This window comes from Papilio polytes, unplaced genomic scaffold, assembly GCF_000836215.1.
Source record: "Papilio polytes unplaced genomic scaffold, Ppol_1.0 DF822178.1, whole genome shotgun sequence".
NCBI lineage: Eukaryota > Metazoa > Arthropoda > Insecta > Lepidoptera > Papilionidae > Papilio > Papilio polytes.
This window is the reverse complement of record NW_013527026.1, coordinates 1,322,789-1,345,492: the sequence shown is the minus strand read 5'-3', so window position 1 is coordinate 1,345,492 and position 22,704 is coordinate 1,322,789. Positions and strand designations below refer to the sequence as shown.

Genomic DNA, 22,704 nt, shown 5'->3' with positions numbered 1-22,704 from the left:
GACTGAATAAATGCTAAGTAAATTTATCTAGAAATCGAATTAAATAAGTCAATCGACGCTTTATTTAGGTCTTAAAATATGAGACCGGTTTTCAAAATTGTCAAAACCCTAATGAATACCATCGCACAAAGTTATTTCGATTAGGAATCGAACCCGTTACCATCATCCCGAGTTACAACTACAAAGTTATAAGTGTATCTTTTGTCAACACGTACGAATCGCAACGAACTTCAAATCGGTCAGTCACCGCAACTTAAAAAACTAATAGATTTACTACAAAATCACTCTAGTATGACGTTTGATAACAAAAAATCATAGATTTATGAATGAACATATTGCAAGTGTAATGAAGTTTACCATACATTCTTTGTGATTCACGAGATGGAGAATGACTCATATGTTATCAGTGTCACTTGATGACTAATGTTAGGTGTAACATCCTCTGTTTACGTTAGTATCGCCTTCAGTTTAATAAATCTCGTCAATTAATTAGCATTACTAAGAATCATACTTGTTATCAAATAGGATAAACTGTGTAATATGATAATGATATTTAGTTACGTGGTTGAATAAGCTACTAACAGCAAACGTACTCGTTTAGGTTTCAGAACAATTTATAGTAATACTCGCCCGTGACCCCGTCCGCCTTAAATTTAAAAAAAAAACGAAAGTAAGTCTATGTGTTCCAAACTATCCTCTATATCTATGCCAAATTTTATCGAGATCCGTTTAGCAGTTTATCCAATCATCCATCTAAACTATCGCATTTATATGATTAGTAGGATAATAGGCATTTCTCGCTATGTTGCTAGTAATCCTCTAAATGTTATAATAAATTAAATGTAGGACAGAGGTATAAAAATATTGTTGTCTCTTTTTGTTAGAAGAGAATCAGGCAGACCACGATATATTTTCCGGAGTGAAAAATTAGAAACAGTTGAAAGCAATCATTCTGCTTTGACTAGTCTCTCGTTTATAAATGTTTATATAATTCGATACGGCCATTGTTATGGTGTTTTAAGGTCAGACTGTAACTGAACGGTTCGAGTACAGTAAGTCGAGTATCTGGGTTGCGCCGTGTGCCGCAGACCTTGCGTAATGGCGATAGCTCACGTCATGCCTTCGGGCGCTATAAAGGCGATATTGACTAAAATTTTACTTTCTTACAACCTATTATAAAGACATTTCTCCATTTCTACGGCTCTCTAAGAGTAGTTTTACAGCTACCTTAGCAGTGCCTAAGAGTAAACTATTCAAAGAAGAGGACTACACTTTCCTCCTCATTCTCCTTTCATATATGTACCTTTTAATTCTACAAATTCTATTATTACGTGTTTATTTTAACTGTCTACTCATTTTGTGTCTTAAAGCCTGTCCCACCACTGGCAGATAGCTTATAAACGACGTCACTGTCACATAAGGCAACAAAATCCGATATTTTACAAGTTAGACTGCTATCAGACAATTTACAATTTGGTAGGACAGGTCCATAAACGCAATTCCATTAGTTCTTACTTTTAGTTCCATGATTCAATTGTTACTCATAAATTGTTTATAGTAGTAATGCTACGTAAAGATAAGACGGAATCAAAAGATAAGACAGTTGAGATTAAATTCCAAAAACCTAATCTTTAACAAGAATACTCGACTGTTAAGAAATTATGAATGTATCATATGTTTGTATTATTTTATTGATACTTTAACTAATGAATAAACTTGCTTTGTGTTCATGTACTAATAATATTGTTGATAGAACATAATAAAACAATTCGTTAACCACATGCGGTTACATGGTAACAAGGATCGGATTAGTTCCGGCAAAGTATCGTTTCTCGGTTATTACATTTTAGTTATGCAAACATGTCGTATATAAGAAAGGTACGAGATAAATCGCATCATATTAGACCCAATTTGAGTTGATCTTATTAGAACCTAAAGAAGCCGTTGCTTTAGAAGTTCAATAAACTTCTTTACTATACTAGTTCAAATTATTGTTGTGTTCTTTTGTGATCCTAACGGTAAGACAATAACAGAACAATTTCGCCATTCCTATAATTTTCTTTCAAAATAATACAAAAGTAACAATGGTATTCATTTGAAATTTGCGTAGATTAAAACTGGATTTTTTAAATATCAGATATTAACTAAACTAAGGGCCTGTCCCACAACTGGCTGATAGAGGCTTAGATAGCTAAAACGACGCCACTGTCAGATAAGGGTACAAAATCCGATATTTCCATCACATATTTTACACGTTCAATTATTATCAGCCAATTTACAATTTAGTAGGACTGACACTAAATTAAAACCGGTCTAATATAGTGTTCTTGATCAATAGAACCTTGCTTTAAATTCCCCACAGACGCCGCGCTCATCTAGATTCTTATCAGGCACATTGTATGAAGGTTCACTGTCGGCTGTTTAGTTTGACTCTACTTTTATTACCGGTTTGTTTTTGATATGAATTAGACAATTTTTACGTACTTTAAAACAAAAATCCTAATTCATTTTAGGTTTTATGCTTATTTCTGATTTTGTTGATTCTTTTGTTTAAAAGCAGTAAAAAAGTTATAGTTTCTACCTACATTATTTCTATACTAGCTTTTGCCCGCGCCTCCGTTCGCTTGGAAGTAGAAAAAACAAAAGTGAATAGCCTTTGTGTTCTTCCAGACTATCTTATACGTTTATGCCAAATTTCATCGAGATTCGTTCAGCCGTTTAGGCTACAAATTCTAACAAACCATCCATCCATCTAAACTTTTACATTTATAATATTAGTAAGATTTGTTGAAGTTATTCTTTGTTTCCTCAATTCCTTAATGTCGTTTAATTTCACGGTTTCTAAGATTGCCATGTGGACCGTAAGAGTAATTTGTCATAGGAAATTACGTCGCCATATTGTAGCATGAATAGAAAGTACTATAGTTGATGTGATTTTGCTATTTTTACTTTAATGATAGAAGTCCTACTTAACACTTTTAGACATTATAAGGGTTTTTGTATCTTCATTGTATTGTTGCTCTTGCAGTGATGTTAAAAGACAATGAGATTGCAATCGATTTTCTATTCGATTATTTGTAAATCGTGCTGCTCTTCACGATTGGATAGATCACGTTTGTTAAAAATCTATTTCTATGTAAGCCTCAATAATGGTGGTAAGCACAGCAACGTTAAAAATAATTATTTACATAGAAATCTGAAATGTAGAAATCTAACTATTTCAAAAATAATTTCGATTTGTTTGCTATTACTAGAATAGAATTCTTCAAACCATTTAATCAGTAAGGACATAGAGAATAGACATTCACTGTTAACAATCTTATGAACACTATATTGCAGACGTATCTTGCGCAAGATTCTCGCACGATAGTTGCCTTTTGAGTAAAGGTTACACTGGCATATAACTTGGAATCGTTGTTCATTTTTACATTATCAAACGTATTTGAAACTCAAATTCACGTTTACAATTGATCAATTATGCAAACGTATTAATTGACTAGCTGTTACAACTTCACCCTCGTGGAATTAAAAATGATAAAAAGTATACTATGTTACTCACTGATAACGTAGCTTTTTAGCGATGAAAGAATTTGTGAAATAGGCCCAGTAGTTTTTGAGTTATATCAATACATACAAAATAAAAATCTCCGCTTTATAATATTACTATAGATATAAATATACTTATGGCGGTTAATATTATAATTAACTGGGAATAAAATCTAAAAGTCAATCAATTGATATTCCCATCGGAATCCCAGCAGTGGATCATCCTTTGGATTTAAAAGACGTAAGTAATACCAGTTTAATTACCCATGGGGCATACATGAAAATGATAAACAAAGACAATTGGCATTGTGACTCCAGACAATATGGGCAGCCGCGTGTGACCATCGACAATGTTAATCCAGCGCCGTAATGTCAGATGCTAAAAGCTAATTAATAGAATCTTATGACCTCAGCTATGAATTTCACAAGCCTAGTATAAGACGGTATAATGGGACATTTGCAATTTAAATATAGTTAAACATATATATCTATTCATGCCACTGCGTATTTGCACGCCACGCTACAACTGGTCCTACTGCTTAATTATAAATATGGCGTCTGTGACGTCATTTGGCATTGTTAAGTTGTAAAAAATGCGTGTTTTTAAGCAAAATCCTTCATAGTTCAACTTATTATTGGTATTTATTGTCGTATACTGGTAGGACTACTTAAGGATTAATAATGTACAATCCAGTTCAAATTGGACAAAATGATAGCGACATGAACGTATTTAGGATCACAATGGAATAGATTTGTTTACGTAGCACAATCGATAAGTTGTTTAAAAAATGCTCATTCTCCTATTTCGGTGAAAAAATTCTCTTCCTAAATTAAGAAATCTTACATTAAAATACAAGCATCTCGGTTATTAATTTGACCAACGAAATTGCACATATAACGGTGAGTTCTGTGATGAAAATGTCACACACTTATTAATAGAGGGAGGACAACAAAGCCATAACAGCATCCGCAACCTGCGGGCCCACAATGCATTTCGTGATCACTCGTATGACTGTTTGACAGATAAAATCGTTGCGCTCTGCTTACATGCAATGATTCAATAATAAATGTTTCTAGCGCTAAATGTATTTAGCTGTAGTAGAACCTCGATAACATAAAAATCTCTATAACTTCAAAAAATAATATGTTCCCTCCCCATCAGAGCCCAAAACTTCTACAACATAGACCCTTGATAACTTTAAACCTCTATTACTTAAAATATTTTGTGTTTCCCTTGGACTTTAACTTATCGACGTTCTACTGTATAACGTTATCCGAAATAATCCAAACAAGGGTTGTACTACCTCCCTAGATGCGTGTTGCAGCTCTTTCCCGAATATTTGACGCTTTAGAAGATTGTTCTCATTCGACTTTATCATTTAACTAGCTGTTCCCGTGCGACTTCGTTCGCCTAAAATTATGAAAATTTTATTATATTGTTTACACTTGTCAATTTACCAATAGCAAATATCAAAATGACATGACATGACAAACCTTAGCAATCTTGCTTTCTTGATGTTGGCAGCAACTTATGGTCACTTTCCCACTTTAGGGTTTTTATCAAAAATATTTGCCCCCTAAGTTTAATCGCGTGAAAATATATAGCCTAAAGCGTGAGGTAAGTGTTGGGCATTTTATAAAAAAAAGAATTATTCAGAAATATGCTGTAATTGCTGACATCTTAGGCAACAAAGAATTGTTTGTTTACGCTTATAATAGTATAGAAGTATAGATTTATTGTTGATTATTTTGTGAAAACGTGATCACGTTACGATAAGAAATTCCCAATAACGATTCGCTGGGCAAACGGGTCGGGCATCCGCCGATTTCTCCGTTAGTAACAGATAGAGCAAATGAATGTCATTTCACATTTTATGTACATAATAATATTTAGTCCTTAAATTAGGATATATTGACATTTACCTGTTTTATCAAAAGAGTAATTCCTTATATGGACTTCATTTTCTACAAACACACAGATTTGAATTTAGGATTTTAACAGAGTTTGACTCTACGTTTAAATAAATAAGAATTATCCAGGTTTTAAAATCAAAATAAAAAGTGTAGCGTAAGTAGTGTTAATTTACATGAATCTTGCTAAATATTCAAAGCAATGGAATCGACAGAAACAATGCTAAAATGTGAAATAATCATGTTAGTGTAACGGAAATCCTTTAACGTCATCCTGTGCGATTGTATGGGGAAAAACAATAGTTATTTATTTATTGCTATTCTGTATTAGACCTAAAATTATTGGAATAATAATAATTTTTAGATTTAATTGATCGATGAATTAAAGAAGTGACGACTTAAACTGAGCGCACACCTTTGTCGCGATAGTCGATTGTTTCGCAACAAATTCAACTGTTTAGTTGCACAACTAAAAATCGAGTAGTGTGTGCACCTCCATATAGGCTCATAGGAATCAAAGCGGGACTAAACAGTTATGCGATAGTTTAGTTTCAGGTGTGCGCCCGCTTTTATTTGACGAACAATCTAGATGATGAAGTCTGTAGTGCCAACTTCATCTATAGTGGAATAAGAAAAGGGAGATGATGAATTTTATCCAGATTTATAGCAACATAATGATAGATGATGTCTCATCTTTCTCTATAAGTATTTCTTTATTATAAACCCAGTAGCAGTTTACGTTTAGTCGCGGCTTGCGAGGCTCATTTGTGATTCCACGCTCGACTCGGCCAGCACCACGCGCCTTGTACGCCGGAAGTCATCGCCCCACAACTGACAACGCCAACCGTCACCTGTGGAATTTATTGTTAAACTGCACACATTTTATCCTTGTTTATCCTTTGAAGTCGGAGGCAAAAGCTAGACAACCATAAAAATAGCTGAAAATGTAATATCTTTAATTATTACATAAAATAAACTTACAATAGGCGTACTTTTAAAAGTATCTTAGTAACCTCGAAGTTTAGTCTGTTTAATCGATGTTGTCAATAAATGGCATCTTTGCATTTATTATTCTCAGTTGAATCGTATTTTATTTTGCGAACGTCGGCAATTTTTTGACATTGTTTTATAGCCTTGATATTTCATTCGCGTCCTACTCACACTGAGAATGATTAAACTGATATGTTAGGAAATCCTTTTTAGTAAGGTGATTCATATCTGTTTATTTGATGGAAATTTTCCTATTTTCGATATAAACGTATTATATACTAGTTGATGGAAGCGACTTCGTCCCCGTGAAATTAAAAATTAATATATTTTTTTAAATCGGCCAAGTAGTTTTTGAGTTATTTCAATAGATACAAAAATACAAATCTATCCTCTTTATAACATAAGTATAGATTCGAGGACGTAGTTTCGCTATTAAAACCAAAGAAAAATACCGTTTTCAGTAAAAACCCACGCCTAAAAATCTTATTTTTGCTATACTGACAGCTGTCAAAACAACAGTATTGTCAGACAACAGTTCCGCTCGGTTAGCTGATGAACAAAAAGGACGACATGCTAACACCGTTGCAGGACGCAAGGACGGGGACGGTGACTCAACGTGTGGGTTGATTGAACTGGATTTTATTAAATACTAAAGTATTATAATTATAATTCATTTAATATTTTAGATACTAAAATTATAGTCACACTGCGATAGTAATCAGCAGTCGTAAAGTTATCAAGAATACTGTACAGTATAAACCTAGTATAAGGTTAGGATATAACTTTAATCTAAAGTGATTTGTACAGAATTTACTTTATCTATATCAACACACTATCAAAAAGTAAACACGCGTTTAAACTATACTCGCCTACGAGTACAATTTTTTAAATCTACAAACTACTGTACAGTAAAAAAGTAGAAATTTATTTCAAGTAAAATTGATGACCTCAACTCGCACAGGATTACAAACTTTCTCTTGTGTATTTTAAGAAAACTGAACACTCCGATTGGATAGAAAGCCTTTTATTGTTTACTACATTGATACTTGAAATTCAATTCTATTGCGATATTGCGTTTATGTACTAAAATCGAGGTTCCCCAATGCCGTTAACCATTTTTATATCATTTGGCGATGTTAACAGATGGGGAGCGACGGCACGTGACCTTATGAATAGGGAGCCGTCAAAAAGCAGGATGTGACTATGAAGTGCAAGGGCGATCATGTATAGAAAATGCATATGGCTATTTGATGAATTACTAAATGTATTTGAATATTATAACAATCCATGCAAATGAAGTTGGGGTTATGTTAATATTAGAGAAGGATATGTTCATTTGGACTGCACTAATTCTGTTAAAGTTTAAGGTTATCTGTAATCTATTCAATATTCATTCGTCCACGTAGGCAGTCGTAACCTACGGCTGTTATAATCGGAACTTATGACGTCACATGTTAATGACCTTTATGATTAGCATCGACTATTGGTACAAGCTAACCTCACATGAAAGAGAAAGCTTAAATTGTCTAGACCAACATATTTATTGATTGACTTTAAATCTATTTCATAAGATCTCATTTCAAATAACCTCTACCATATGTAATTTGCGTTTTAATTACTTTTATGGAAAAGGTCTTCTAAAACAATAATTACTTAACAAAATAATGTAACTATCAATGGTTGAACAAAGCACATCAAAACAATGGGTTTTACCAAAACCGGAATCTGGACATCCGATCATTCTTAGCACTTGCGTCCGTAAACTTTCCAAATCAAATCTTGTGCAACAGTCGGAGTAAACGGTTATCGTAACAAATCAGTTAAATCGTAACTGCATTGTGCTCCAACTTTCCCATTTTTTTGCCATACTTTAAGTTTGTTTTACCCAAATGTTTTACTACTTTTTATACGACAAGTAAACGAATACCTGTGATTGTGATCTTACTTTTTCCTTTACATCTCCAGTATCCAATAATTATTTTTTTTAAAGAGTATTGGGCATTTTATATCTAATTTTATTCTTTCTGCTTTGTTTCAGGGTAATCATGATAGTAAAATAACATTTACGAGTACAGAAGAACCAGTGAAGTCATCACAATTACCTGCAATCAGACTGGTTGATGGTCCTTCTATCCTCGCTGGCAGGGTGCAAATACTGCACAAGGGCCAGTGGAGATCAGTATGCACGAATTCTAGAAAGTACGTAACCTATGTTCACTTTTTATCCGCTACATGAATCTTATGCAAATACAAATTCTTTTATTAAAATATACAATTACTATTGTTTTATAATAGCTGAATGTATTTACACTGATGTACTTACAACGATTAAAATACCGTTATTTTGTTCCAGTTGGACTATCAACGTTATGGAGACTGCGTGCAGGCAATTAGGTTTCATGGGCGGAACGTTTTACAACTGGATGGACAGGCAGCCGGGTCGGCGTGCCCGCCTCTTATACGAGGAGCCCAAGTGTAAAGGAACCGAGTACGATATATTCCAATGCGACTGGAATTCCAGACAGCTCGGCTCCGGCGTCTGTGATTATCACCCGGACCTCGGCATTCAATGTTTACCCCACCATGATGATAATGAAATTAGAAACTTCGGACAGCATTGGAGAGGATTGAGATTTGAAAATGCAGTCTTTGAAAGGATACTGACAGCTGCGAATACACTATACATCCCTACCTCTATGTCTGTACTGAAACATGTAGTTATAAGAAATGCTGGATTAGGTCGAGATAATAATGCTACTAGTGCCTTAGATGTAATAGGTGTGCCTCCTGTCATGGAAGACATTAAAATAACAAATTCCGCCTTCAACGCTATTAACGTAACTTCTTCAAACGCCCCAATAGTCATAAACAATTGCACTATACAAAATAATAGAGGATATGGTGTATACGTTAATTCCACGTATGGAATGGCCAGAATTGAAAACTGTTTGATTTCTGAAAATGGCGGTGATGGTGTCAAATACGTCGTTCATGAACTTGCTATTAATGAAAAGTTCGATCGTAGTGAAATATTTGACCTTTGTACTCTAGCGTCAACACCTAGTCAAACATTTCCGATACAAATGTCAATAGAACAATCTAGATACTCGAATATGGAAAGAGATTGCCATCAAAAATTCTATACGAGGCCAGATCACGTGCTTACATTGAGTTTTTTGAAGCTTTTAACGAATACTAATAACACAGGAGAAATATTCATTTACGATGGTTTGACCTCAGACGATAAACTACTGCTATCGTTCGGCATACGAAACCATACACGTCCTCAAAGTGTTACATCTACTAGAAATCGTATGTATGTGAGATTCCATGCAAACACACGAACAGATATTATTGGTTTCTTACGATTAACATCTGGATTGAGTAAAACGTACGATTTGAACGTTACGGATACAATTATATCAGATAATAATGGCAGAGGCGTTGTTATTGAAAACTTAAGATCTCAAATTCATATCCATCGAACATCAATATCGAATAACAATCACGTTGCGGGACTTCAAGTTTTAAATGGTGCAGGAGATGTTAACATAACAGAGAGTAGAATATCTTTCAATCAAGGCGATGGCATAAACATTACTGTCACTGGAGGGAACAGAAATATATCTAGAAGCACTGTGAGTTCAAATAGCGGATATGGCATTGCTGTATGGATAAATAATACCAGAGAAACAGAATACATACCTGTAAATCAAACGACTGTGGTAGAATATTCAGAAGTTTTTAAAAACTTAGATGTGGGAATATTACATGGAAACTTTTGTGGTGATAGTTGGGTTAATTTGACTGGAAATTGGTTCAATTCAAGTGTCGAAAGCACAGTTGATATAGCATCCTGTTGGAGATTTAACGATCCTCCAAAATTGCTCAATTTGCAAATAGGTCATAATAAATTTTATCAAAATCGTCGGGTGCCAATAAGATTACAGCCAGCTTTAAATGTTCTGGGAAAAATTGAATACAATTATTTTGAACATGGTGATTATGGTGCTATTGTAATAATGAATCGCATAGAGGGCAAATATTTGGAAGAATTTGAAATACTTCCTTCAAGATTTCATATTCAACACAACTATTTCTATGGCAATAGAGGTCCCTTTGTTGTTAACCTAGGTCTATCACCATATAGTGACTTACAGTACATTCTTTTCTCGAGAAACTATCTAAGAGATAACAAAATAAGAGAACCTTTTGAACCTTTGGAAGGAATACCATCCCGTCTAACTCCTAGAAGCAGAGTAGCAGCAACAATTGTTTTGGCATCAAGCAATATAGATGTATTTAGAAATATAATTAATAACCCGGAAGCACAATATGAAATCGGATCTCACGTCGAAGACCAAAGTAAAATCCTAAACTGTACATACAACTGGCTTGGTTTTGGAGAAGAAGAAAAGGTTTACAATAGACTGTTTCATAGAAAAGATCGCTACAACTTGGCTAGAATAATTTACATGCCTTATCTCCTCCATAGTAGTAATCCTGGCGCGACACAAATTAATTACAACTCATTATTCGTTCCACAATTTAATATACCAGGCTCTTTTGTTGTAGGAGGTGAAGTAGAAGGCATAGAGATTTTAAGACAAGGCGAATATGATGTTGACAAGGATATAAATATTCGGCCTGGAGGTAAACTAGTTTTACAGTCAGGTGTAACATTAAAGTTTCCACCATCCATAGGAATGATGATTGCAGGCAAACTTGACGCGAGAGGAAAACGTCCTAATGATATCACTTTCACGTTAAAAGAGGATGTTATCATGAGTAACGATAGTATTTACGAAACGGATACTGAAATAGAGCCAACTACTCCAGGTTATGTGGAACCAGTTATACCAATAAGACTTCTAGGAGGACGAACACAATACGAAGGAAGATTACAAGTAAGGCTGGATGACAAATGGGGAACAGTTTGTAATTATGGTTGGAATATTATAAATGCTGCTTTAGTTTGCAATCAACTAGGACTAGCTCTAAATCCAAGTGATTGGTTTTTAGAGCCTAATGAAATTCCGAATGCTGGGACAACTGAAGACATTATTCTATCTAATGTTGAATGCACAGAATTCGATAACGATATAACTAAATGTAAAGCGGAGACTGTTGAACATTTTGAAAATTCTTGCACACATGAAAATGACGTTGGACTCCGATGCTACGAAACAAGCTGGGCTGGCCTAAGATTCAGTGTTCTCGCTGAGCGGTCTGACATGCAATACTTAAACATTGAAAAAGCTGGTCTTTTAGATTATTCTTCAAATATTTTCAAACCAGCACTACAAATTGATTTTTCTCGACATGGGTTAGAAAGTGTAAAAGTATCAAATAATTACCATGATGGTTTGGGCATTTTATACTCTGATTTATATGGGGCTGATGCTATAAATACTATAAGAAACTCAGAATTTAGTAACAATAAAGGAAGCGGTATAAGTTTTAAGCAATTAGGACTCAAAATACACAGTACGATAATAGAAAACAACGAAATAGCGGGAATTTCACATAATCCACACCTAACGGGACTTCAGCAGAGAGAATTAGCAGGATGGTTTAATTTAGACCCAGGTTTGAATGTTGATGAACTGAATTATAGACCGATAATGATTCCGGATTATGAGACAGATATAAGTTTAGTTAATGGTGAAACGCGGCATTTAGTATTCAACAAACATTATGGCGAAAATATTATCAAAACCTACAATATTCGATGCAACCCAGGTTATGTTCTTGGATTACAACTTTTAAATCCTATTCACAACTTTTCAACGGAGAGTATTTGTATTTACGATTCACAGAACATTAACGAAGGAAGTGCTAAATGGTGTCTAGATCGAGATTTATCAACTTTCCCTACTACGAGTAGTAGTTTTGGAATTGTCTTAAATTATGAGAGTGGACGAACTGCTTTAGGAGGTGTTGTTTTAGTTGTAAGCACAATCACTGCCCCAGTACAAAACATAAGAAATCGGATTGTTAAAGGCCCAGTGCCGACACTGCAAATAGTTAATTCTAAAATCAAAGGAAATACAAAAGGTGTCAAAGCACTTTACTATAACCGCTACTTAAACGAATTAGGAGATCACTTTTTACGAAAAGCTAATGAGACAATAAAACTATTTAACTGTGAAATAGCTCACAACAAAGAAGAAGCTATTTTCGTTAATACTCCGTACTGGGATATCCATGACAGCAATATTACTGAAATTACTATAATGGTAAACAATAGTTTGATTACAGACAACGGCAAAGGAATATATCATTTTGCTAGAGATTTAAGAAGCTCAAATAATCTTTACCATTACGTACTCCAAGATAATACAATTGAAAGAAATAAATATGGAGGCTTTGATGTTGCTCTACCTTATGTATGGCAATACAACGAGAATTTTACCCATTCTATTTTTATGTACAACAACACCTGGAGGAATAATCAAAACTTTGGATTGGTAATCGACGGTCATTTTGCTGAAGTTAACATTACTAAAAATGTTTTTACGGACAACATTTGTAAAAACGGTTTGATAACCGTAAGAGGCATGGAAAAGAAAATGAAGATCGATGGGAATTCTGTCCAAAGAAATAATGGCCAGTACATGGTCCAGTTTTACATGGACAGTCAGAGTGAAATAATGGGATTTGTATATGCGGTGTTTGTTTACAATCAAATCAAAAATAATTATTATTCGTCTACCGTCAGCAGAGGCGCATTATATGAAACTCTAAATCCAACATACGTAATAGGCTTTAAAGGAATACAGAAAGTAAAAGTTAGTAGGAATCTGTTTGGGAATAACGCCCTACAATATACTTTGGTAGCGGGCATCAAAACTGCTAAAATCGACAATTTACTAGATGTAACTGAGAATTGGTGGGGAAGCGCTGATGAGAAAGAGATTAAAAAACAGATTTTCGATTTTGATGATTGGAATAATCATGCGATTGCTACCTATCTTCCATATTTACTTGAGGATAGCCTCGATGCAAGCGTGTCTATAACTTTTTCTACAGAAAATTCGATCGATTTGCTCGGTGGGCGACTAAATGCTGATCTAACATTGAATCCACGACCAGAACCTTACATAGTAAAATCCGATATCACAGTAATGCCGGAAGTGACATTAACTATAAACCCAGGGGTAACTTTAGAGTTTGCACCGAATGTAGGTATACTAGTAATGGGAACCTTACGGGCCGTTGGTCTTGCGAGACACCCTATATTAATGAGACCAATTTCATTAAATGAAAACAGCGAAGTAAGCAACATTAAGAAGAGGGAAGTTGGACAATATTCTTCAAGTCATCATAAGCATAGAAGGCAATTGGAGAATTTGATGGTACAAAAATCTATTAGATTATGCACAGGAAGAAATTGCTCTATAAATGATATTAATATCGGAAACACAAACGAAGGTTTCTTAGAGTACTACAACAAGACTACATTGCAATGGGTACCGATGTGTGATAACCGTTTTACAGAAAGAAACGCGCAAGTCGTTTGTCGAGAGTTAGGATTCGATCCTATTAACGTTTTCTTTGCTCACGATCGCAGAGTTGAATATCACAGCAGCTCTTTATCCAGAATTTGGTCTTGGCCTGAGCCTTTACAATGCGTCGGAACTGAATATCGGTACGAGGATTGTCCTATCAGATTGAACGGTCAATTATACGGACATAGGCATGAATGCAAATGGGATTCAGACTTCGTGTTCATACACTGCGGTGAAAGAAATTTAGAAGAAGGTCTCGATTACTGGGGTGGTATACGTTTTACTTACCCAGAATTTGAGTACTCACTCTATGAACATAGAATTCACGACCATCATACTCACGAAACTCTGAAAAAAGTGGAGAGTGTCTTAGAAAATGTGCATATAATGGGGGCTGGTATTTTACACAATGAAAAGTCTCCAGCTGTTCAAAGTATAACAAAAAATCCAAGCATCCAAAATATAAACATTACTCGATGTGCACATCATGGAATCAACATCATATCGCCTACGGACACTATAAACTTAATGTCTAATTCGATAAACGATATTCTAGGTGAAGGAATAAGTGCCATATCATTAACTGGTGAAGGTAGAGAATCGGAAGAATCTAGTTTTACGCCTTTAAAAGACTTGAATCTTCCTTACCATCTGTTTTCTGTCATTGATATTTGCGACAGCACTAAAGTAATTACGGTTGAAGAACGCGTGCTTCTATATTACAAATACGATAACAATCCAGTAAATTGTGTCAAGATCTTCAAGAGCATGTTTAGAGTGAAACCATTTGGTTTTCGCTTGCTCCAGTTTAACTTATTCAACCATACATTAAACTATGGAAAACGTGATTCTCTCAGTTTGTATGATGGTGATATTTACAATATCACAGCTCCTCTCATTGGATATTTGGAAAATGGATCTCCTGAAGAAAAGAAGCTTTTTAGAACAGAAGGGGCGAGTTTGAGTGTGAAATTGTTTGCAAATGGCGCTTCTTCAGTACATGGATTTATTGCAGAAGTCGTAACTCTACCTATATCAGCTATAGGACTCAGTAAGTACAACTTTAACTGTGTACATTTTTACCATCCTTGATTGCTGTAACTATAACCATAATTTTTTACCTGTTGATTGTTTATGCTGTGCTAATAGTTTTGCTTTTGTACTTTCCAAGAACTCGTATCAAAGACCAAGTCATCCTTTTTAAAACGAATATTATCCAGAAACTTTTAAGATTTTATGACTGAACATCTTTAATGAAATTCCAGACCGTGACGTCCAACACAATATATCGAACAGTGAGTTTATAAAGAATAGAGATGGCGCAATCACGTACCAATCAGTCGGCGAAGTCAATCCGTTAGTAGCGATGACAAGGAACGAGATAACTGACAATTGCCTCAAGTTGTACGGTAACTTCACCACCTGCCCAGCCGCTGTCACAGTTGATGTGCAGAATACACAGACGTTGGTATTCAGAGTAAGTTTTGAATGTTCTTTTAACATGCCAACATTAATTTATCCATCGATATGTGTACTTCTGTGGTTGGTAACTATTAATTTGTAGCTTGTAGTTACGACTGAGAATTATGCAAATTACCATTTTTATTCAAATCACTTACACTTTGATAAATTTCCGAACCCCTAGTGATGTTCTTCTGTGGTTTATGAAAATATTGTCATGTTTCTTGTCAAGGTGGATGTGATTACTAATTTGTTAATGAAATGTAATTACAGAACAACTTGGTGAGGAAGAACGTGGGAGGTCTGCTAGTACGCGCAGATTCCAGAGGCTCTGCGACATCTCTACGCGGCTGGATTCATAATAACTTGTTCTATGAGAACCACGATCTTTCTTGTCTTAGAGTTGAAGGTAGGCATTATTAAAGGTTTGCTTACCGTTACACTCAAGGTCATCTAGATACTAATAATGGATACAATGGTTTAGCATCGAAATTATTTGAATATACACTTCCAAAAAATTTTGAACATTGATATTTTACTATTAAACTTTTGTGAGTTACAATTGCTCATTCCATAATCCATACAGGTTTTAATTTATCTCTAGGCTTATCGGGATTCGCTTTGTTCTATGTGGCCTCTGGTATACTAATACAATAATTTGTTTTAATTCCAGGACGTCAATCCTCCCCCTACCAAGAGGTGACCATCTATCGTAACTATTTCACTCGTAACCGTGCTCAATACAAAGACGTGATAGTGCTACATCAGGTTGTCTCCAATTTCACTCATAACTACGTGCATGAGAACACGGGACAGAGAATCTTAGACGTGTCCGGCTTCGATAAAGTTCGCCTGCCGATCTACCAGACTACTTCGCATAATGGATTTTACAAGTAACATCATTGATAGATATATTTGTACTTAACTGTTTAGATATGTCTATATCTAAACTTTCATAGACCCCTTCTTTCTTTGATGAGCTAAGGCTGGTTGGAATAATCAATGTCTTGTCCTAACGCAAAATACGCGCTAGCCATTATATTGTATAAATCGTAGCCTGCTACTACTATTAGACCCCTTTCTAAACTTTGCTGCTAGATTTATTCTTCACCTTGTAAATTATTAAGGGCCAGTGCCACCACTGGCTGATAGAGGCTCAGATAGCTTAAAAATGACGACACTTTCAGGTAAGGGAACAAAATCTGATATTTCAATCACATATTTTACACGTTGGATTGTTATCAGACAATTTACAATTTGGTGGGACCGGCCCTAATTGTATTTCTTGCCACAGTACATCCATTTCCATTCCGTGGGCACATGACACATGGGTCCATCTAGACTAAACTCCTGATTACAAGAGGCGCTTTACATTTAAATCATAAGTAATTGTTATATTTCAGAAATTACGCACTCGACCGACAAGGACGCGCTACCGTGGTCGCCGGCACTGCAGGACAACACTACGTAGACAATGTCTTCTTCAATCCCGACAATGATTATGAAATGATTACTGTTAACCGTTCTATGTAAGTTTCAAAACTAATATATGCTTATTGTTAAATAAATAGTAGTAATTAAAGCGTAAATAACATAACATCAAAGTTGTTAGAATATTGAAAACATTTTATTCATAGAAAACTCCGATAAAATATTCCTTTAATTTTAATTTCATGTTTAAAGAACTAACAGTAAATATTTAATTATTTCCAAGTCAATAAAGCACTTTTACTGTAAAAATTAGTCAAAATTGGGTGTTTTGGGCCTGTCCTACTAAATTGTAAATTGTATGTTGTAAAAATCAAACGTGTAAAATATGTGATTCCATCACACATCGGATTTTGTTACCTTATCTGACAGTGATGTCAATTTTACGCTATCTAAGTCTCTATCAGCCAGTGGTGGGACAGGCCCTTATTAAACTATCAAAACTTCATACAAACATCAATTAAGGAGGTGAGATTTCATACTAATGTCATACAATTTGAATGACTTGCATGTTTCATGTTGCATGGCTGCCGGCGTATAGCTTTGTTGACTATAATCCCAATGCTATGAGGTGAGTTCTTACATAAAATGTATTATTTATTATATTATATTATTATTTTTGTATGGTATTTTTCTATTCAGTTCTATTAATAATATCGACTTGCACCTTTCGCTTTATTCTCTATTATTTTTTGCTTACTATCATGCACGTAATTAATCGCATATTTATGTTTATTATTATTTGTTAATAATTGAATATTATTACTAACAGTAATAAGAATGTAAGATGCAAATGGTATAACATAACTCTTGACAGTGGTAGTGCCCGCTTTAACATCTTAGCACTGCAGGGCACGCCCGGTGTAATACCACGACCACACAGAAGACAGGCGTGAAATGAAAGCAATTCCGTGTTTCGTCTGATGAGTGTGGTGCCGGAGGCCTAATTTAAGTCTCTTTCTCTTTACCACCCTTTTCTTTTAAGGAGAGGTTGGGAAGAGGAAGTGGATTTGACGGTGGAGGAGATGCATAGGAAGGGGAAATATTCTCTTTATGTGCGTCTCCTCCTCCGTCGTATAAGGGTAGGCAACGCATCTGCAATTGCGGATGTCTATGGCCGCTTGCTCGTTTGCCACCTTGTGTTTTAAAAAAAAAAAACTGCAATATAATTTTATTGGTTGAAATTTCGAAGTGTCTATTTTTTTATTAAAGACTAGCTTTCGCTCCCGTATTCGCGTGGAATTAAAAAAACAAAAGTGGGAAGCCTATGTGTTCTTGCAGACTATCCTCTACATCCGTTCAGTCATTTAGTCTACAAACTCTCACAAACATCTACCATCCGGCCATCTAAACTTTCGCATTTATGATATTAGTATGATTTTAGTCACTGACGATATTTTTATAATAAATTACAGTGCACTAGAGCTATGGAGGACTCGTATCGACGCGAAGCATAATTACTGGAGTTACAACGAGAGCTTGGCTGTCGCTGGACGTATACGAGATCGATCCGACGATCCACTATTACTCGAGGTAAGTACATTTGTTACCGCACTATGAGCATATTTCCCTTTCTTTTGTATCCCCGCTTCCGTCAAATTAAATTTCCCTTCCCATCCTTTCCTTATCAGAGTTTCGGGAGCCTTTGGTGGAAAGAGTACATTCAGCAGACGAAATGCCGAATTGCTTTCACTTTACTTCTGTATAGCTGTGACGGAGTTATCAATTTTTACAACTAGCTGTTTCTCGTGACTTCGTCCACGTTGATTTAAAAATATTGTATAAAATATATGGTGAAAGAATTTTTGAACTAGGCCCAATAGTTTTTAAGTTATTACAATACATACAAAAAAAAATACAAATCTTTCCTCTTTATAATATTAGTATAGATGTATAATACGTCTTTCTGATATAAACAATGTGCCTCTGATTCTCTAACGAATGTCATCAAAATAACCAAAAAAAAACATAAAGACTTGAGTACCTCCTTCTTTTGGGAAGTCGGTCAAAAAGTGAGTTAAGTGGATCTAACTAGAATTACATTGAAGTGTATGTTTTGAGGTGGACTACCAGCCGTACCACATGAACAACGTGTCGGTGCTGGGCGGCGGCAAGTGCCCGCCCGGCTGGGACGCGGTGGCCGGCACCTGCTACATGTACGTCGGCGCGCCCATGACCTACCAGGAGGCCAGGCAATTCTGCTCGGTCAGTTTTAATTAGGAAATACAAATCATTTTATTGAAAAACAAGAGATTAACAATTACAAACAGTTATACCAACTAAAAGATAATTTACATTTAGTAAATTAATGTACCTTTTTAATTATTTATTTTAATTATTCAAATTTATTGTAAAACGGATAAATATCCGACGTTTCTGAAACTTCGAACCGTTTCTGAAACTGATTGACTTTTGAGAAATCTCGAAAAATGGTAAAACCAGTAGAGGTAGACTTAGAAAGAGTTGGATGGATTGCGTTAGTGATGACAGAGATGGATAATAGAGTTATTTGCAGGATGAAAATCCAGTCCACATTATAAAGAAAAAACTTGATATTCGATATAAACTATATTAATAGTGATGACTAATCATGGTTAATTTTTGTTCACGTTATCCTTATTCATAGTTTTTCATACATACATGTTGATTCACAGAATTTAATAATTATCTTTAAAAAAAACGATTATTTAGTAAGTATTTCAACCGTCAACATCTGATAACCGCTTATGTCGATAAAATCGATTATTTAATTGAAGTAGTATTTATTTTCGATAAGTGCTTACAACGACTCCGTGGCGCAACGGTAGCGCGTCTGACTCCAGATCAGAAGGTTGCGTGTTCAAATCACGTCGGGGTCAAAAGAATTGTTTTTTACTTTTTTTAAATAAAAATATTATTTTTTTTACATGAAATAATTATAAACATAAATTATAATGAATGAATGAATAAAGAATTTTTTATGTGTTTTTGTAAAATTTAAATAAAATTTTACCAACAGTCCATCTTACTTATTACTTCTTGCTGTCTCACTAATATTATAAATGCGAAAGTTTAGATGAATGGATGTTTATTAGAGTTTGTAAACTGCTCAACGGATTGCAAAGAAAGTCATATGTAGAGGATAGTTTGTTTTTTACACGCGAACGAAAATAAAAAAATTACAGCATCTACATATTTTAGCATTTAATTTAACATGTTATTTAATTTCAAGTCTGACAACGCGTCAATGCCATACGTGGGCGATAACTACGATGCACTTTACGAGTTCATCCGACGTCAGAGCCAGTGGTTCCAGTACGGGGACCGCGTGTGGGTTAACCACTACGACTACTTCACGCAATGCACCTCCTTCGCATTCTCCACCGTCGATATCACTGACTGTAACAGAAAGAATGCATTTGTATGTGAAATAGGTAAGTACACACTATTTTAAACATTTTTTTCATTAAAACAAGCGGATTTTGAGGATTCGGATATCTCATGACATGTTAAAAATTAATTTAGAATGACTCAAGTATGATCGTCTGATGACGTCATCGGAGTTAATCCGTTCTTTTGTTTCCAATAATGTCACACGAAAGCTTGAACAATTTAATTAAATAAAGTCCAAAGAATTTAAAAAGTACTTTTATACAAAATATACATATAAAATTATTGTTTCTTTTTCTTGTACTAGCAACTCACAATGAAATAATTTTGACAGCCAATTTTGAAATGCAGTATATCATTACATATTTATTTTTACACAGTTAATATAATTGTAACAACGTAATTAACGTAAACACTCAGGCCACTGCCTCCCGGAAGAAAGGCGCGCTATTCTAATGTCTATATGACATTGACAGCTGTCAGATAGGGACGGGACGTATATGCCAATATCTAGTGTTGCGCCAATCCTCCAGCGCATTACTGATTTTCTTCTTGACTTTTTAAATTGATTTTATTTGTTGTTTTTATAAAAGTTTATTTCCAACAGATCCAAAGATATCCATCGACCCGCTGTCGTGGCAAGGAGACACGCTGGCGGTGGCGTTCATCGGCGTGCTGGTGGCGGCCGTCGTGCTGGTCGGCGCAGCTCTCATCTGCTGGTACTCCAAGTCGAAACATAGGTAAGTTACTATACTCCAGATAATACAGAAAGCCTTACAATAAAAAGTGTCTCAAATACACTTTATCTTAACCGTTAACCTTTTTAAACCGTGATTTTTAACTTGGTGCGATATTTTGACTTATTATTGGACCGTAGTAGTGCGTTCTTGGTCATTCTTTATAAATATTTTGAATGTTTGGATGGATGTTTGTTCGAATTTGAAGCCTAAACTACTAAACGAATCTCGATATTTGGCATAGATATAGAGGATAGTCTGGCAGATCACATATACTACATTCCACACGGATGTAATCGCCGGTTTAATTATATTTTATTTTAATTATGAATTGCAGACATGTGCAGCGTCTAGAGCGCCGGAATTCGATACGTCAGTCGCTGCACTCGGTGCGCTCCATCGGCAGCATTAACGGAGGCTTCCCTGATAACTCATACAGACGGAAACTCGCACAAATGGTAATAACATTTTTATATTCATAATATTGTAGTCGAATTGTAGCTATGTCCCCCATCAAAGTCCATTCGGTTCAAATAGTACAGAAACAAACGTGGACAGATTAACAAGGCATATATTTTTAAAATCGTATTTTCGACATACTTGATACTACATAAAGACACTCCGATATTATAAACTGTGTAGATTAACTTTCGTTTCGTTTTAATTTTTTACTTTCATTTCAAAATGCCTTAGTTTATCCATTAATGGCAATTAAATTAATTTCTTCGACCTTTACTAAAAATATAATACTTAATTTTGTTACAATATAAAGGCTAAAAAAGTAGTGCACTAAATATAAAGATTTAATTACAGAGTACAAGATCAACCGACACATTGACAAAGGGCTCGGATTACCGCAAAATACTCGCGTCCACCACCTCCATGGAATCTATGGAGAAAAGCCAATTTAATTCCTCCATAGAAGATAACCAAAGCTTCGATATCTACGAGGCGCATAACCCTAGCAACATCATACAACTCAAACACAGCACATTCAATAAAAAACCAACACCAGAGTACTCCGTACCAGAAACCAGACCTTACAACTTGGGGTACCGGAACGAAGGGTACAAAGAAAATCCCGGTATCATAGAAACCCCTATTGGTACAACAGAAGAGTTACCCATAATCCATCATCCAGGGGGACTTACATCACCTGATGATGAAACTCTGTCACCGGATACTCAATATTTCACATCAGATACGTTACCATTAAGGCCGTTAAACACAGATCCTTTAGCGTTAAAACGGGAGTTAGAAAAGGAGGGGAAGATATACGGTCCGTACGGGACACCCGACTATGGTGCACAGCCAAAGCTATCTTTTCTAATGGAGTTAAGGTCTAAAATGCCGGAGCCACCTCAGCCCGGCGCTGTACCGACTACTACGTTTGGACAGAGAACTGACACGCCAGGTAATATTTATTAGTCTAACTCATGAAATAAGTCACAAAGTCGTTATTTATGAGACGATTTCATATAATTCGTGTATAAATATAAGAATTGAACAGTTGCCAGTTTTGTAGATTTATCTGAACGATCTAACTGTTCAGACAAATTTGTCAGATAAAGCAGCGTGTGTAGCAAGCTTTATGTTTTTCAAAGTAAACGTTCTCTTTTAACGATCGTTAATCGTAAATCAGCACATTTATAGCTGTGAATAAACAGGTATATGTTTTTAATATGCCTATA

At 35.2% G+C, this 22,704-nt stretch overlaps 1 protein-coding gene and 1 non-coding gene across 2 annotated transcripts in view; both read left to right on the top strand.

Moving 5' to 3' along the window:
* Window positions 1-22,704, top strand: part of LOC106106600 — a 30,041-nt gene that overhangs the window by 5,994 nt on the left and 1,343 nt on the right. Inside the window, exons 2-13 of the mRNA XM_013287197.1 lie at window positions 8,486-8,646; window positions 8,801-15,009; window positions 15,224-15,435; window positions 15,693-15,828; window positions 16,093-16,312; window positions 16,823-16,948; window positions 18,323-18,440; window positions 18,969-19,112; window positions 20,119-20,320; window positions 20,884-21,016; window positions 21,351-21,471; window positions 21,827-22,427. Coding sequence (XP_013142651.1) covers window positions 8,486-8,646; window positions 8,801-15,009; window positions 15,224-15,435; window positions 15,693-15,828; window positions 16,093-16,312; window positions 16,823-16,948; window positions 18,323-18,440; window positions 18,969-19,112; window positions 20,119-20,320; window positions 20,884-21,016; window positions 21,351-21,471; window positions 21,827-22,427 — 8,383 coding nt within the window. The remainder of the gene's footprint in view (window positions 1-8,485; window positions 8,647-8,800; window positions 15,010-15,223; window positions 15,436-15,692; window positions 15,829-16,092; window positions 16,313-16,822; window positions 16,949-18,322; window positions 18,441-18,968; window positions 19,113-20,118; window positions 20,321-20,883; window positions 21,017-21,350; window positions 21,472-21,826; window positions 22,428-22,704) is intronic.
* On the top strand, window positions 19,694-19,765 carry Trnaw-cca. The gene has a single exon. It is a non-coding gene; the product is annotated as a tRNA-Trp (tRNA).